Raw genomic sequence first — 13,407 nt, 5'->3', positions numbered from 1 at the left:
GTTGCTTTCTTCGGCACTTTTGATATCTATTAAAATACATAAACATGACAATCTAAGTACTGGCAACACTATTAACCCTAACAACTACCATTCCACCACGTCGACTCCCTGCCGTCCCAGCAGCTCCAGCAGCCAAAAGATCCGCCGCACGCGCAAGATCAACAGCAGTAATCTCCCTCGCGCAAACCAGATTCTCTTCCACTAGCTCCGCAATCCGCTCCATAGCCAATCCATCAGGATTAACAGGCACGAATCGGCTCTTAATCCCACGCTTCTTCTCACCCAGCACATCGTTCTCAGGAACAAGCGGAGACTGCTGCGCCACCTGCCCATCCACAACAGTCAACACGGCCCCGTAGTTCTTCACGACACCAGCAGCATGAGCAGCCTGGAATACTACGCCGCCGGCACAGTCGAGCACGATGTCAACTGGCTGCCAGCGGCGCGCGCGGAACACCTTCTCGATATTACATTCATCCGACGACGGGAGGTGCGGGATGATGACTATCTCGTCCACTTCCCAGTCCTTCTCAATGATATCGGCTTCAACTTGCGTGCAGGTTACACAGATCCACGGCCGGACGGGGGTGGGGAAGAGCGAATCTGCTCGTAGGATCTGCACCGCGACGCGGCCGATGTCGTTGTCGCGGGCGTTGGTAACGAGCACTCGGATCTTGGGCAATTTTTGCTTCCCGTTGCCGTTAGAATCCGTGCTGCCAATTATGCTTCCTATCAGACTGCTGCGGCGTCCAGTACTAGGGCTGCTGCGGACTAAATTGACCAGGCTGGCGCGCCGGGAATTGCTATTGGTATCAGCACTAGCCGTAGGATCGACTGTGCTGGCACCGCGAGTGGATGGAGCGTCGGTGGTGCCTTTGATCAGGGTTATCAAACTGTTGCGACGGACGGTGCTTTTGGGATTAGGGTCAACTGTGCTGGCAGCGCGAGGAACGGTTTTCTTGCCACTGGGATTACCGCTGACGAGACTGATTAGGCTCTCGCGGCGCACATTCTTAGGGTTGGTAGGGGGATTGACTGCTCTGGCAGCGGGAGGGATGTTATCAATGTCAGCACCATTGGCACCGGCTGTGCCACTGGCATTGTTATTGAGTGTGTTGCCGCGGCGATTCCACTGCCAAACCCAATGCCCACTCCCAGTTCCGTTGCCCTCACCACTGGTGGTATCATTTAGTAGGCCGCCGTTCCCACCTCCAGCACCGCCTCCAGCACCAACGACCGTGCTTTTCCGGTGTCCGTAGCCATAATCCTTGCTGCCGACCACGGTGTCACGGCGTTGCTGCCAAAGCCACCGCCCCATCTCATTCCCAAACGCATCATCACCCTCGCTCATCCCGCCAGGCACGTCAGGATCAAGCCCGGCATACCGAAAAAGCGCCTGCCAAGCCGTCAATGCCGGCAATGCAAGCGCCGCAGCCCCAGCAACAGTGATGTTGTCTGGTTTTAGCGCTAGCTCGCGCTCAGTCGCAACTGCATAGTCTGCGGCTCCGCCATCACGCGTATAGCTCACCACACCGAAGACTACATCGCCGATTTTGAACTTCGGGCCTTCTTCCCGCTCGTCGTCTTCGCGTGGCGTGCTAATGACTGTCCCACAGAGACTGTGGAGCGGGATCTGCGGCGCGGCCTTTGGGGGGTTGAGGAGTTCGGCGAGACGGATCTCGTCGTGGCAGAAGGCTGCTGTCATGACTTTTAGTAGGTATTGCTGAGGGGAGGGCTGCGGGGTTGGGAAGCCACAGTCGAAGACAAGGTTTGTTCCTTTCTGACGGATAATGCTTGTGTTTGCGTCGGGTGAGGTGGCGTCGCTGATCTCCCCTTCTGGGATGCCGTCGGGTGCGTCGTTTTTTAATACATCTGGGGTGTAGTAGAGGGCTCGCATCGATAGTGGTGTGAAGGGTGAGTCGTTCAGCGTTGATGAGGTGGGCTTCTTGGCTTCAGAGGTGCGTTTTGTCGCTTCTGGAGTGCCTCTTGTTGCTTCTGATGTGCGTTTAGAGAGCTCAGACGGCTGTTTCATGGCGTCTGGGGTGCGTATCGAGGGCTCCGATGGATGCTTTGGGGTCCCGTATTCCACAATGGGTTGCGTGGGGGGTATGTCTGACTGCATTGTGTCGTTGGGATCTTGATGCATCTTCTTGGGCTAGAACTTTGAGTGTTTCTAATGAGTTGTAAGAAAATCCGAGGCCTTAGAAGTAGGGTCCTTTCTTTTGCCATCTCACTATAGATCGGAGGCCACTTCCTAATCTTGACGTATGTAGGGGCTTAGGTCAATATCGCCACTTGATAGTCCCGATCAATTCCATTGCAATGAGTAGCAATTTGATCTTATCCTTCTATTTGACTTCCAATGTTGGTTTGACATAATAATATAGAGTCTGTGATTCATGGAAGGGGGATAGTGTGATATGATATTAAAATCAAGACCTCATAGTCACTACGGGGGTCTTATAAGATAGTTACTTGCCCTGGTCCTCCAAGGTAGGGCATCTTAGTCTAACGGGTTGGTAACCAGTGTATTTCTTATCCCCCAACCTGCTTCCCTTTGATGTTTGCCTGCCTTCCGTATTGCCTGGACCCGACGTGCCGTTCTGATCGCCGGTCAATCCAGGCGATGACTTTTTTATTATTTGTTCTTATATATCCACTCTTTCATCAAATATGTTCAGGATATTATTAACAACATATCCAATCCAATTACATATGTACAGATTATTACATCTATAAAGCCTGGTCCTCCATACCCAGCCCATCAACAAAACCATACAGCTCGTCCGGATCCTCAAAGACCGTCCAAATATGCGATGGCACATACTCAAACGCCTTCTCAAACCTCTCTGGTTCATTCTTCTCTTCCATATGCGCCACATCTGTAACCTTGCGAATAATGATAGCATGAATCCACTCGGGATACCGACTATACATCTCCGCATAAGCCTCCGGATCTTTCTGCGTTGAGTCCCCAATACAAAGCACCCTCCGACGCGGGAACCACTGCCGAATCTTCTCCATCCGATCAACCTTGTATTCCTGCGTTTTCTCCGTGAACGACTTGATAAGCCCCGTGATGTCCATCCACGAGTAATCGCGTAGCACTAGTGTACCCGGGCAGTAGTGTTCATCCAGGAAGTCGTGCAGGAAAGGGTAAAGATTATACGGCGACGCAGAGAGATAAAACCACGCAGGACAAAACTCAGTATGAATATATCTGTAAAGCTCCGGCATACCAGATATTGGTGCAGGGATATCCGCAAATGTCGTGCGAATAACTCCCGTCGGCTCAAGCGTCATAGTGTGTTTGATAGTATCGTCAATATCCGAGACGACCAGCCAACCCTCAGGCGCAGCAAAAGTCGTGCTCATCGACACAGCCTCGTCACCGAAATGCTGCAGCCGCGGCCGCAGAACCTCCCCGTCGTAGAGCCCCACTCGGCCCATATCGACCGTCTGGCTGACGATGCCGTTGCGATCGGACGGACCGAGTCCGTGCGACTGCGCCGGCCGGGATATGGGTACCTGCAGTGTGACGGTGCGGGCTGGTGAGACCTGGTTGAGGAAGGGCTGGACGCGTTCTGCGATGCGTTGGCGTGCTTCGTCATCGCCGCCGACCTCACCGTCCAGCCCGATGTAGTCTGCGATCGCGGCGACGAGCTTGCCCGCGTCTTTCCGGCCTTCTCTTTCAAAAATGCAGGCGACTACCTCGGCGTGCCAGCACAGCTGAATCTCGTCTGTCTCCTCATTTACCGGCTGGTACGCTGTATTGTTTAGCAACCACACCGTGTGTTTGCGTGGGTCTGCTGGGTGCGCGAGCGGGTTCTTAGAGCCGAGGAAGGATGAGAGGAAATTCATCCAGGCTGAGCCACGTTTTTCTTGTGACGGTGGTGGAGATGTGGAAGTTGATGCCTCATGAACCTCCTTTCTGGCATCAGCGACCGACAACTCGTCTTGTTTGTGGCGCGGCATGATATTGGCGCCGACTTAACTTCCAATATGAAGGTTGAAGCGTTGCTATGATAAAATAGTCGTAGAATCAGGACTGAGGGAAATCCCCGAAAAGCACATGTCAGCAAAGACGCAAAGAAACAAATGAAACTCATTAGGGGAGACGACGATCATATACGTAGCCCGCGTTAGTTGACGATCTAGTGTTAGTGCCATCCGGTGCCCTTTAGCCAAGAGCCTCGCTTCCCACCTGATCGTGTCTTTGAGAGCTCTCGTATTGATGTCATATTTCGAGAGGCACAGCATCTAGGTGGCTGACAGGGGGAGGGCCATCTTCCATATCAGTTGGTCAGGTCAGGCGAACGGAGCACCCGCGGGGGATGGCTTGGCAGTAGGGCTGAGCTTCTGATGAACTTGAAGTATTTTCCCATAAACAAAAACCATTTGTAGGATGTGGTAATTTCAAATGAGTTGGGGTAAACGTGAAGCCCCTTTTCATTGCTTCTTCGAACTATATATTGTATCTGAAGTTAGCTATAGCTGTGTTTAACTTGGGAATATTTCAAACCGGATTCTCCATTGGCCTTATCCTTTTTCTATATAATTAAAGGACCTATTCGGGGATTCCTTAATAAATGGTGTAAATATGCCATTTTCTCGTTTATAGTTGCATTTTTTTTACCCCGGGTGATCCGAAGCACAGCCTCCATGCGAACGTTTTTGGAGGCTCTGGATTATGACGTCCTTTCTAGGCGCGTGGGAACATGACTCTGCATTCTTCATATTGTGTTTATCTCATTCACTACTACACGATTTCTATCTAGATAAATAACAAAAAAGATGCATAAATAGATCCCTCGATATGTTAACTAGTCACCTTGTACCATGCCTGTATTTAGTTAGGTGAATATGAAATGTACACTATCCAGACATCTCAGATCATTCCTGCAACGGGTATCCGTATCCAACCAGCATAGCAGGCTCATCAATGCTATGATGCTGGTAACTGCAAATATGAAAAAGGTCAACTGCCAGGCCAGTGAAGTGGGGTAAAAGAGAATTACCTGAGGACGCCAACGGCACCAGGGTCGAGCATCAGAGAAAGAGGGAACTCCATAGGATATCCCAGCCAGCGCTTGGTAAAGGCACGAAGCAAATGTCCGTGTGCAACCAGCAGGATATCAGCAGGATTCTCTCCGTGCATGTTGCCCTTGTGGAACATGCGAATCTCTTGAATGAGATTATCAAGACGGTCCGTCACCTGTTGCGCAGACCTATATTGACCTGGTCAGATATACTTGATCGTAGGTAACTGGACATAAATTCAAGAAATGATTCTTTGAAAAAAGAAAAACTTACTCTCCATTTTCGCAACCATCTCTCCAGATATCCCACTCGCTCTCGGTATCCAGACCGTGGTCCTTTCTCAAGGCCCGGATTTCCTTGGTCAACAGACCTTCATACAAACCGTAGTCCCATTCGGCCAGTCTGTCAGTCTCAGAAACCTTCTTGGCATCGTTAAGCGCCTGCTTATCGGCATCGGAGAATGCAATCTCAAAGGTCTGCTTAGCTCGCCGGCGAGGACTGATATAGACATGCGCAAGTTTGGCCGGGTCAATCAGCTTGCCGGATCCGACAATCATCTTGCCGGACGCATTGACCTGGTTGACGCCATCTTGAGTAAGTTCAAGCTCAGTGATACCGGTGTACCGTCCGTTTTTGGACCATTCCGTCTGCCCTAGAATCTGGTTAGACTACGGAAAGAGAATAATTGAAGCTCTGGAACATACCGTGTCGGTAGAGGAAGACACGGGGTGTGCTGGAGTCTTTATCGGGCATTTTGGACTATTGTTCAAGAGTATTCCAAGGGTGGTGGTTGAAAGTGGATTGCGGGATTGTGGGAAAAGTGGAAAGCGTTTCCGCCCCGGTGAATGTGAACTTCACCCGCCACGTGTACGAACTTATCTTGGATAGAATATGGACCTTTTATTCTACCTATTTCTCGCTTAAAGGGGTCGGGTAGAAGAGGATTGTTACCTGAGGTACTTGATATCTATGACATCTATGACCTCGCGGGCTTTTGCCCCGCCATCGCGGGGTTTAGTGCTTTTATAGAGCCGGGAATTTTACAAGTGAATGATGTCTTGAATAATATAAAGTTATTCACTATTCCTATACAGTGAACCGATACGAATAGTGAAACTTCAGTTTATATAGCTTAAAATGGTCAATTCTTCGTTTTCTTTAAAACATCTATGCCACCAAACGAACTCCAAGATACTCACCGTGTCATGGAGTAGTGTCTCGCTGATAATTTCCCTATATTAAACCAGGTAGACCTATGCCTTTTGCTTTCTCTACCCTCTCGTATTGGAAAGTCCCTTCGATCTAGAACAAAAATTATATGTGAAATAATACCACAATTTCAATGGCCTAAACCAAGATCAAGTCAAGGTCTGTATTTTGAACCTCAGCAATTAACTTTATGAGTACTCGGAGGTGGAAATTGGTACATAAAGAATATACCAAAAGGGAAAATGCACCCCAGAAAGCCTCTGCAGTAGGCATCGATAATGGCCCATAGATTTCCTGGGAATCACTAGTATTAAACACGGAATAGGCTATTTAACCTATTTAACCAGGTCTCTCTTGCTTAAGATGTCAGACATGTATACAGAGTCGTATTGATACCTTGCATATCCACTTCAACTTCAAAATGAAATTCATTCTAGCCCTTGCATATCCTCGGCCTTGCGTTCCCTAGGCATCCCATCAAGACTTTAGGGCCTCTTATTATGATTACCCTAGCAGTGAAAACATAAGCCTGATTAACTTGATACCTTAAGCCGATAAATCGGATTGTACAATCCATTTACATTCAGCACGAAGCGAGAATTGAGTAGGTAGGCATGTAACTACCGGTGGACATTTACAGGCCAGACTTTCTAATCTATACCAGACAAAGAGATTCCTCCAATATGCCAACAGCAATTTCACCCCTGTTACCTACCGCATCATCATCTCAGCGTCAAAACGCCTTCAGATATGCTCCCAAGCGGAAATATCGACCCAGTCGAACTACCATCCGTCCGGTCTATACAGATGCAAACCCGTTCATCTGTCACACTTCCTCACACTCGTTAACACATTCTTGGCCGAAACATCATGCAGTCGATTGCCCGCGATGCCATCGGCACCATAGCATCAGTTTCTTCAGGCAGCAACGGCAGTGAGAAGGATTTGAGCTTGGAATCTTAATTTTGGGATTATGTGATTATAAAATGGTTAGGCTGGGCAAAATCTATACATATCTGGTAGAGCAAGGGGAGGAGAGAATAACAATTGATTCTCTACAAACAGGCAGGATGCTAGCTAGTTACCACAACAATATCTTTCTAAAACCTAGCTAACCATTTGATTATGGAAGTGAGTGTGATGTGAATGGCGTGTAACGTAATTTTTCAGTGTTAAAGCTACATCTACTTTAGTGAAAAAACCGAAAATGAACATATCACTGTCTAGATTGTAGAGAAAAAAGAAATTCAATGACGAAGAATAAAAAAGGCTTTGTTAAGCAATAGAGTAGTATGTATTCATAGATGAGAGCCAATGAGACTTGTTGGGTGTAGAAATGGAAGAGCACAGATGAGACTGAAGTCAAGTGAGAGTGAAAGAGATTATGATCGCGCTTGAATCCAGACTCCATAGAAGCAGGCAGGTTGTTAACCTGCAAATATTTCATCTTTGCCGAATGTGTTCGAATGCGATACAATCCCGACTACTCTGGTCATACCCACGGTCCCTCAACTGAATCCATGCTGCTCGGTTCTGTAAACCATTCTCTGGCCAAGATGAGAGGTGCCTTTCCCACCATTTCCTTGCAAATATTCAAGGATCAAAGCCAGCCTTCCATTTTGTTCCTCGAGATTGCCAGCAATTTTTCGTTTCTGTGCCTCGAGTTCGGTGATAGTGCTCGCTTGTTCGTCAATAATGCTTTTCTGTCTGTTGAGCGTTATTGCCTGTATTTTGAGCTGGTATGATTGTTCGTCGAATCGAGACAAAAGCTTCGCATATAGCTGTTCAAACTGTGGCTCATCTTCAAGATCAAACATCATATCTGAATTCTCGTCGTCTGCTGTCCAATGTCCAATGTTTTTAACCAAATTCACTAGGATCTCGTGGGTTGGCTGGAAGAAGTCCCCATCGTTTGGTGCCATTTTGCTGATCAGTTCTTCCTGATACTCGAGTTCTAAGAACATTATGCTGGCAGTGTCACTGAATACTTTTTTCATTTTCGTATCTCGATTTTCCAGCGCAGACGCTATTCTGGTCTGCTCCTTGAGATCATGAACTAGCTTTCCTTTTTCGCGCTCATGGTCAGCAATCCTTTTTGTCTGTTCCCCGAGATCACGAGTTAGCTGTCCTTTATCGCACTCGAGGTCGGCAATCTTCTTTGTCTATTCCTTGATCTTGCGTACAATCCTTGCCGTATGCTGCTCAAGCTGGCCGGTGACTTCTTCGTGGTGTTGCGCAAGGTTGAGGATAATATTTTCCTGTTCCTTCACCACATGCCTCAGCCGTGTATTCTGTTCCTGAGACTCCTTAAGCATGTTGTCATTATGTGACGGCATGGAATCCCACGACGGACCAAAATAATTGATCATGTGCTGCGGATTAACTGCAGATTGTGTCCATTTGGATTCTCGAGGAACGAGCAGTTCATGCTTTGGTACTGCTCTTTGAGATCGCATGCCATCTTTGTGTTATGTACTTTGAGCCCAAGGATGACACGAATCCATTTCGTTAATATGGGCTGACCTGTCGCTGCCGTTCGATGTTTGATGGACAGCTCTAGCGAGCAATATTTGTTATTGTATGTGTTTGAGTAAGTTGACAAGTGAGAGTTCACAAGGGGTATTTGAAAGGTAAGTATTGTGAGTGATGATGCGTATCTGTAAGGTGGGTGATTCCTGTAAGTGAGTTACTTTGATCTTGCTCCGATTCCATATTTGGCCCGGACAAGACCATGTCCTTTGGGACCAACTATAACTATAAGCACTAAAACCCTGGAAGAAAAATAGTGAATTGGATGTCATCCACGGATGATACCTGATTTGGTTCCTTTTCCGGTATATTCCCTCGAGTACAAAATAAGACGTGAGTCATAACATATAGAGCATGAAAAACATATTTGCCTTGACCAAGGGATATAGTTGCATAGGTCACATGACCTAGTAAAAAGGAAACTTGGTAATGCTGTTGAGGCGCACTTTCAGAAAAATGGTCCCCAATGATGAGACCTCGAGTGCTAATACTGGCAGCAGAATCTTAGATTCAGATTGGACGGATCAACTGCACCTGTTAGGGCAGTGGTCGCAGGCAATAGAGCTGTCTGTGGGTGTTGCAAGAAAAAACACCTAAGATACTCTAGGAAATGGTGATATATTTTAAGCGTATTGAGTGGGAAGGCAATCGATGTTCAATAGTTCCTTACTTTCACGCCTTCTTCGGGGCAGAAATCTCCGCCCGAGAGAAGGATCCCGACAGCGTCTCCATTGCTTTACGCTGCTGAATCGCTTTGATTCCTGTGCGATCAGTGACCGTCGTCGCATTGATGATATTGTCGAATGCCTCGTCCTCGCTTCCTTCTGAGCCGGATTCAGCATCCGAGTCGACATACAGCTGCTCCGGCCGAGAAACCTTCTCCGGCTGCTGCTTTTCCTCTTCTTCCGGATTCTTGAACGATTTCGAATTGAGGATCTTGCGGCGGATTTCGGCCATTTGCTCTTCATCTTCGGAGTCATCAGAAATCGCGAATGGATCCTTGTCCTCATCTTCTTCGTCGCTGCCCTCATCTTCGTCATCTTCGTCTCCACTTTCGTCGTCCTCGTCGTCGGAAGTTCGTGCGGGCAAACGATTGGTGTTGCCTTTAGTCCATACATCATCACCTCCATCGATGCGGTTGTCTTCGTATTCGCGTTCGATCTTCGTTAACCATTCCTCTTCCGTCCTCTTTACATCCTCTTCCGTCTCGCAGGCGGCGTAGCGCGCTAGGAGTTCCTTGTTGATTTCCAAGAAAGACGGCCCGTAACTGAAATGTCTGAGTAGATCCTCTGCCCATTCCAAACGACGACAGATGGCGAAGCAAGCGGCGAGTGCTTCGACGCAGTTCAGACGCCATGGTTTGCCGTAGTTAACCGTGTTGGCAGCGATAAGGTAAGGGACTATATGTCAAGGTAGTTAGCATCTAATGAATTTAGTGCATCATTGCCCAATTCTTATCACATACGAAGTCGTTCACATTTTCCGCCGATCCGCGACCAGGGCACTTCCTTGACTCGCACCCAAGAGCATTCCACCACTGCAGCACCGTGCTGTTCCATGATATCCTTGTCTGCAGGAGAAATGATTCGCTTGGCATTTGGACTAGTCAATCGTCAGTATGCAAGCTAAGGGAACCAAAAAAAAGCGTCGCGAAACATACGAGACGATCACGCCGGGGTGCCGCTGGCCAATGTGAAGCTCCCGCATCAGACCGAGCTTCATCAATCGCTTTCCTGAGCATCGCTTAGGATCGCAGTGTCCCATATCCCAGCAGGCAGCCTTGTAAGGAGGCCTCGAGGAGGTCGCGCCCTCAACTTCTTCATCACCGCGGGGCACTCGGGGGCGGGGGTTGTTGAATTTCTTGCCTCCTCGCGTGAAGTTGTCTTTTTTGTGACGAACCATGGTGGATGATGCGATGAAAATCTAAAAAGGATATACAAGAATACTCTGGAGTTTCTTGTAGTATTCCGTGGTGGTAAACGCAGTGATTGAAAAAAAGAAGACCCAAGGCCAAGCATAAGCGCCACACGTGCAGGCTAAACGGGTTCTCCGCCCGCCTCCCCCGTCCGCGACTGTACACATCTCCTCTGGATCCTTGTGCTTTCCAGTACCTCCGTCATTGTCCGATTAATACCCTTTTCTCTCTTGTTTCATAGTCCACCGTCATCCTGGAGGCTGCATCTGCACGAATGGCGGCTAGGGACCGCTTCGGTGTCTACGCTGAGCCGGGCGCTTCGCCGTTGCAGCGGGCGATTCGTGAGTATAGTGTTGGAATGGATGTAACACAAATGATTCATACTGATGCTTAATTATCCACAGGAAATGCCTGCGATCCTCAAAACTATGAGCCGAATTTGGCCCTGAACCTCGAAGTTGCGGATCTAATCAACTCCAAGAAAGGCAATGCGTGAGTGGGAACCACCCATCTTGTATGGCAGCACACTCATGAATTCACTTTTTAGGCCCCGAGAAGCTGCATTCGATATTGTGCATCTCATCAATTCCCGAAATCAGAATGTCGCATTGTTGGCATTGGCGGTACGTGGGGAGCTCTAATGACAGCTGACGCGGGGGGGGACTGACAACCGCGGTTTCTAGCTACTCGATATCGTCGTCAAGAACTGCGGATATCCGTTCCATCTCCAGATCGGCACAAAGGAATTCTTGAATGAATTGGTTCGCAGGTTCCCCGAGCGGCCACCCATACGGCCCTCCAGGGTTCAGCACCGCATTTTGGAGTCGATTGAGGAGTGGCGCCAGACTATCTGCCAGACATCGCGCTACAAGGATGACCTAGGTTTCATTCGAGATATGCACCGTCTGTTGCTTTACAAGGGGTACATGTTCCCTGAGGTCCGCCGAGAAGATGCCGCGGTTTTGAACCCAAGTGATGTATGTGGCCCCCACGTGGTATCGTTTTCGGAGCCAAACTAATGTTGCCTAGAATCTCCGATCAGCCGATGAGATGGAAGAGGAAGAGAGGGAAGCACAATCTGCCAAGCTCCAAGAGTTGATTCGGAGAGGCACTCCTGCCGATCTACAGGAAGCGAATCGGCTCATGAAGGTTATGGCAGGATTTGACAATCGGCATAAAACTGACTATCGAGCAAAGGCCGCGGAGGAGGTCGTTAAGGTGCAACAAAAAGCCAAGATTCTTGAAGAAATGCTGCAGAATCAACAGCCCGGGGAAGCTCTCATCGAAGGTGACGTTTTCGAGGTAGGTGATATCAAATATTCCGCGTGTTTGTTTGCCAGTCGATTGATCTCTGACGCTCTTACCAGGAACTTGCGGGTGCTTTGCAAAGCGCTCACCCCAAGATCCAGAAAATGTGCGAGGAAGAATCGGATGATCCCGAGGCCGTCCACAAGCTATTGGAAATAAACGACAGCATACATCGCACAATCGAGCGGTATAAGCTAGTCAAGAAGGGTGATCTGGATGCTGCATCCCAGATTCCCAAGGGCACACTGGGCACCACAACCGGTGTCTCAACAAATGCAAACAACGAACTCTCTCTTATCGATTTCGACCCGGAGCCTGAACCCAGCTCCAACGGTAACGAGGCCGGGCCATCTCGGGGTGGTAACTCCTTGGAGAACGACCTTCTCGGCCTTTCATTAGGTGATCAAGGCCCCTCTCCTGGAGGTGGTATCTCTCTCGGGTCTTCCAGTAAGTACCATGGCACAACATCCTCCAAAGCACCACGACTGACCAATATCAAAGTGAATTTCCCGTCCATGTCAGCAAGCTCAACACCGCCTGCTACATCACAACCTCAGCAGGCGCCAACAGCCTTCAAACCCAATTATGATATCCTTGCTTCTTTTAACAGTTCGCGACCTGTTTCTCAATCTCCCACACCTGTCATGGGGGCCTCGCCCCAAGTCCAATCCAAAGCGACTCCACCGCCACCAGCGGCCGACCCATTTGCGTCGCTCGTCTCTGCCAGCCCACGGGCAACACCTAGTCCATTCCAACCCCCGACACCAAGCCAACCTGCAGCCGCTTCGTCGTCATTGCTTGACCTGGTTGGAGGCACGGGTCCGTCCCCGCAACCGGCGCAAAAGGCCGCTCTAGTGGAAGATGATGAGTGGGATTTTGCATCCTCATTGCCAGCGAGCAATGCACTTCCATCAACCAACAAGATCCAAGTCCTCGACTCCCAGCTCCGTGTTGAGTTTGCTGCGCGCCGGGTCCCGAACCAGCCGCGCCAAATCCACGTTGTAGCCATTTTCTCAAACACAACCAGCCAGCCTATTGGAGACCTCCATTTCCAGGTCGCGGTGGAGAAGGTAAGCCATTTTCCTACCATAGTACTTCTAGATGAGTTTACTAACAATCAATTAGTCCTACACGCTACAGCTTCGGCCGCAATCAGGCCGAGACATTGCACCCCAGCAGCAAAATGGGGTTCAACAGGAGATGCTCATGGACGGAATTGATAATGGGAAGGGCAACTCGGTGAAAATTCGGTTCAAGGTGTCTTACAAGATTGGCGGCGAGGCCCACGAGGAACAGGGGATGGTGCCACCGCTGGGTATCGCTTAAGCGAATGCCGATCTCAGAACTTTATCTTGTTTTTGTTTGTGTCCAAGATTTCCCTCCATATCTGTTCGATGAGAGCTTGC

At 49.0% G+C, this 13,407-nt stretch overlaps 6 protein-coding genes across 6 annotated transcripts; 1 reads left to right on the top strand and 5 right to left on the bottom strand.

Moving 5' to 3' along the window:
* Window positions 1–52: 52 nt before the first annotated feature.
* On the bottom strand, window positions 53–2,146 carry N7447_000813 (uncharacterized protein; the record flags this gene model as incomplete). Its single annotated transcript, XM_057225089.1, has 1 exon — window positions 53–2,146. One exon carries the CDS (start codon window positions 2,144–2,146, stop codon window positions 53–55), a length of 2,094 nt encoding a protein of 697 aa, XP_057089105.1.
* Window positions 2,147–2,733: 587 nt separating this feature from the next.
* On the bottom strand, window positions 2,734–3,975 carry N7447_000812 (phosphatidate phosphatase App1 family protein; the record flags this gene model as incomplete). Its single annotated transcript, XM_057225088.1, has 1 exon — window positions 2,734–3,975. One exon carries the CDS (start codon window positions 3,973–3,975, stop codon window positions 2,734–2,736), a length of 1,242 nt encoding a protein of 413 aa, XP_057089104.1.
* A 918-nt stretch (window positions 3,976–4,893) lies between these two features.
* Window positions 4,894–5,793, bottom strand: N7447_000811 (histidine phosphatase family protein; the record flags this gene model as incomplete). The annotated part of the gene is made up of 4 exons (XM_057225087.1): window positions 4,894–4,960; window positions 5,019–5,228; window positions 5,314–5,692; window positions 5,745–5,793. The coding sequence occupies 4 exons, from the start codon at window positions 5,791–5,793 to the stop codon at window positions 4,894–4,896; spliced, it is 705 nt and encodes a 234-aa protein (XP_057089103.1).
* A 1,964-nt stretch (window positions 5,794–7,757) lies between these two features.
* On the bottom strand, window positions 7,758–8,618 carry N7447_000810 (uncharacterized protein; the record flags this gene model as incomplete). The annotated part of the gene is made up of 2 exons (XM_057225086.1): window positions 7,758–8,348; window positions 8,433–8,618. 2 exons carry the CDS (start codon window positions 8,616–8,618, stop codon window positions 7,758–7,760), a joined length of 777 nt encoding a protein of 258 aa, XP_057089102.1.
* An 832-nt stretch (window positions 8,619–9,450) lies between these two features.
* Window positions 9,451–10,680, bottom strand: N7447_000809 (ribosome biogenesis TSR3 family protein; the record flags this gene model as incomplete). Its single annotated transcript, XM_057225085.1, has 3 exons — window positions 9,451–10,178; window positions 10,244–10,380; window positions 10,439–10,680. The coding sequence occupies 3 exons, from the start codon at window positions 10,678–10,680 to the stop codon at window positions 9,451–9,453; spliced, it is 1,107 nt and encodes a 368-aa protein (XP_057089101.1).
* A 287-nt stretch (window positions 10,681–10,967) lies between these two features.
* Window positions 10,968–13,327, top strand: N7447_000808 (VHS domain protein; the record flags this gene model as incomplete). The annotated part of the gene is made up of 7 exons (XM_057225084.1): window positions 10,968–11,034; window positions 11,098–11,185; window positions 11,241–11,316; window positions 11,377–11,670; window positions 11,723–11,995; window positions 12,061–13,071; window positions 13,127–13,327. The coding sequence occupies 7 exons, from the start codon at window positions 10,968–10,970 to the stop codon at window positions 13,325–13,327; spliced, it is 2,010 nt and encodes a 669-aa protein (XP_057089100.1).
* Window positions 13,328–13,407: the final 80 nt, after the last annotated feature.

Source organism: Penicillium robsamsonii (genome assembly GCF_028829455.1).
Source record: "Penicillium robsamsonii strain IBT 29466 chromosome Unknown utg000001l_segment0_segment0, whole genome shotgun sequence".
In the NCBI taxonomy this organism is placed as follows: Eukaryota; Fungi; Ascomycota; class Eurotiomycetes; order Eurotiales; family Aspergillaceae; genus Penicillium; species Penicillium robsamsonii.
Note: the sequence above shows the minus strand (reverse complement) of the source record. Positions and strands in the feature narration are given on the sequence as shown.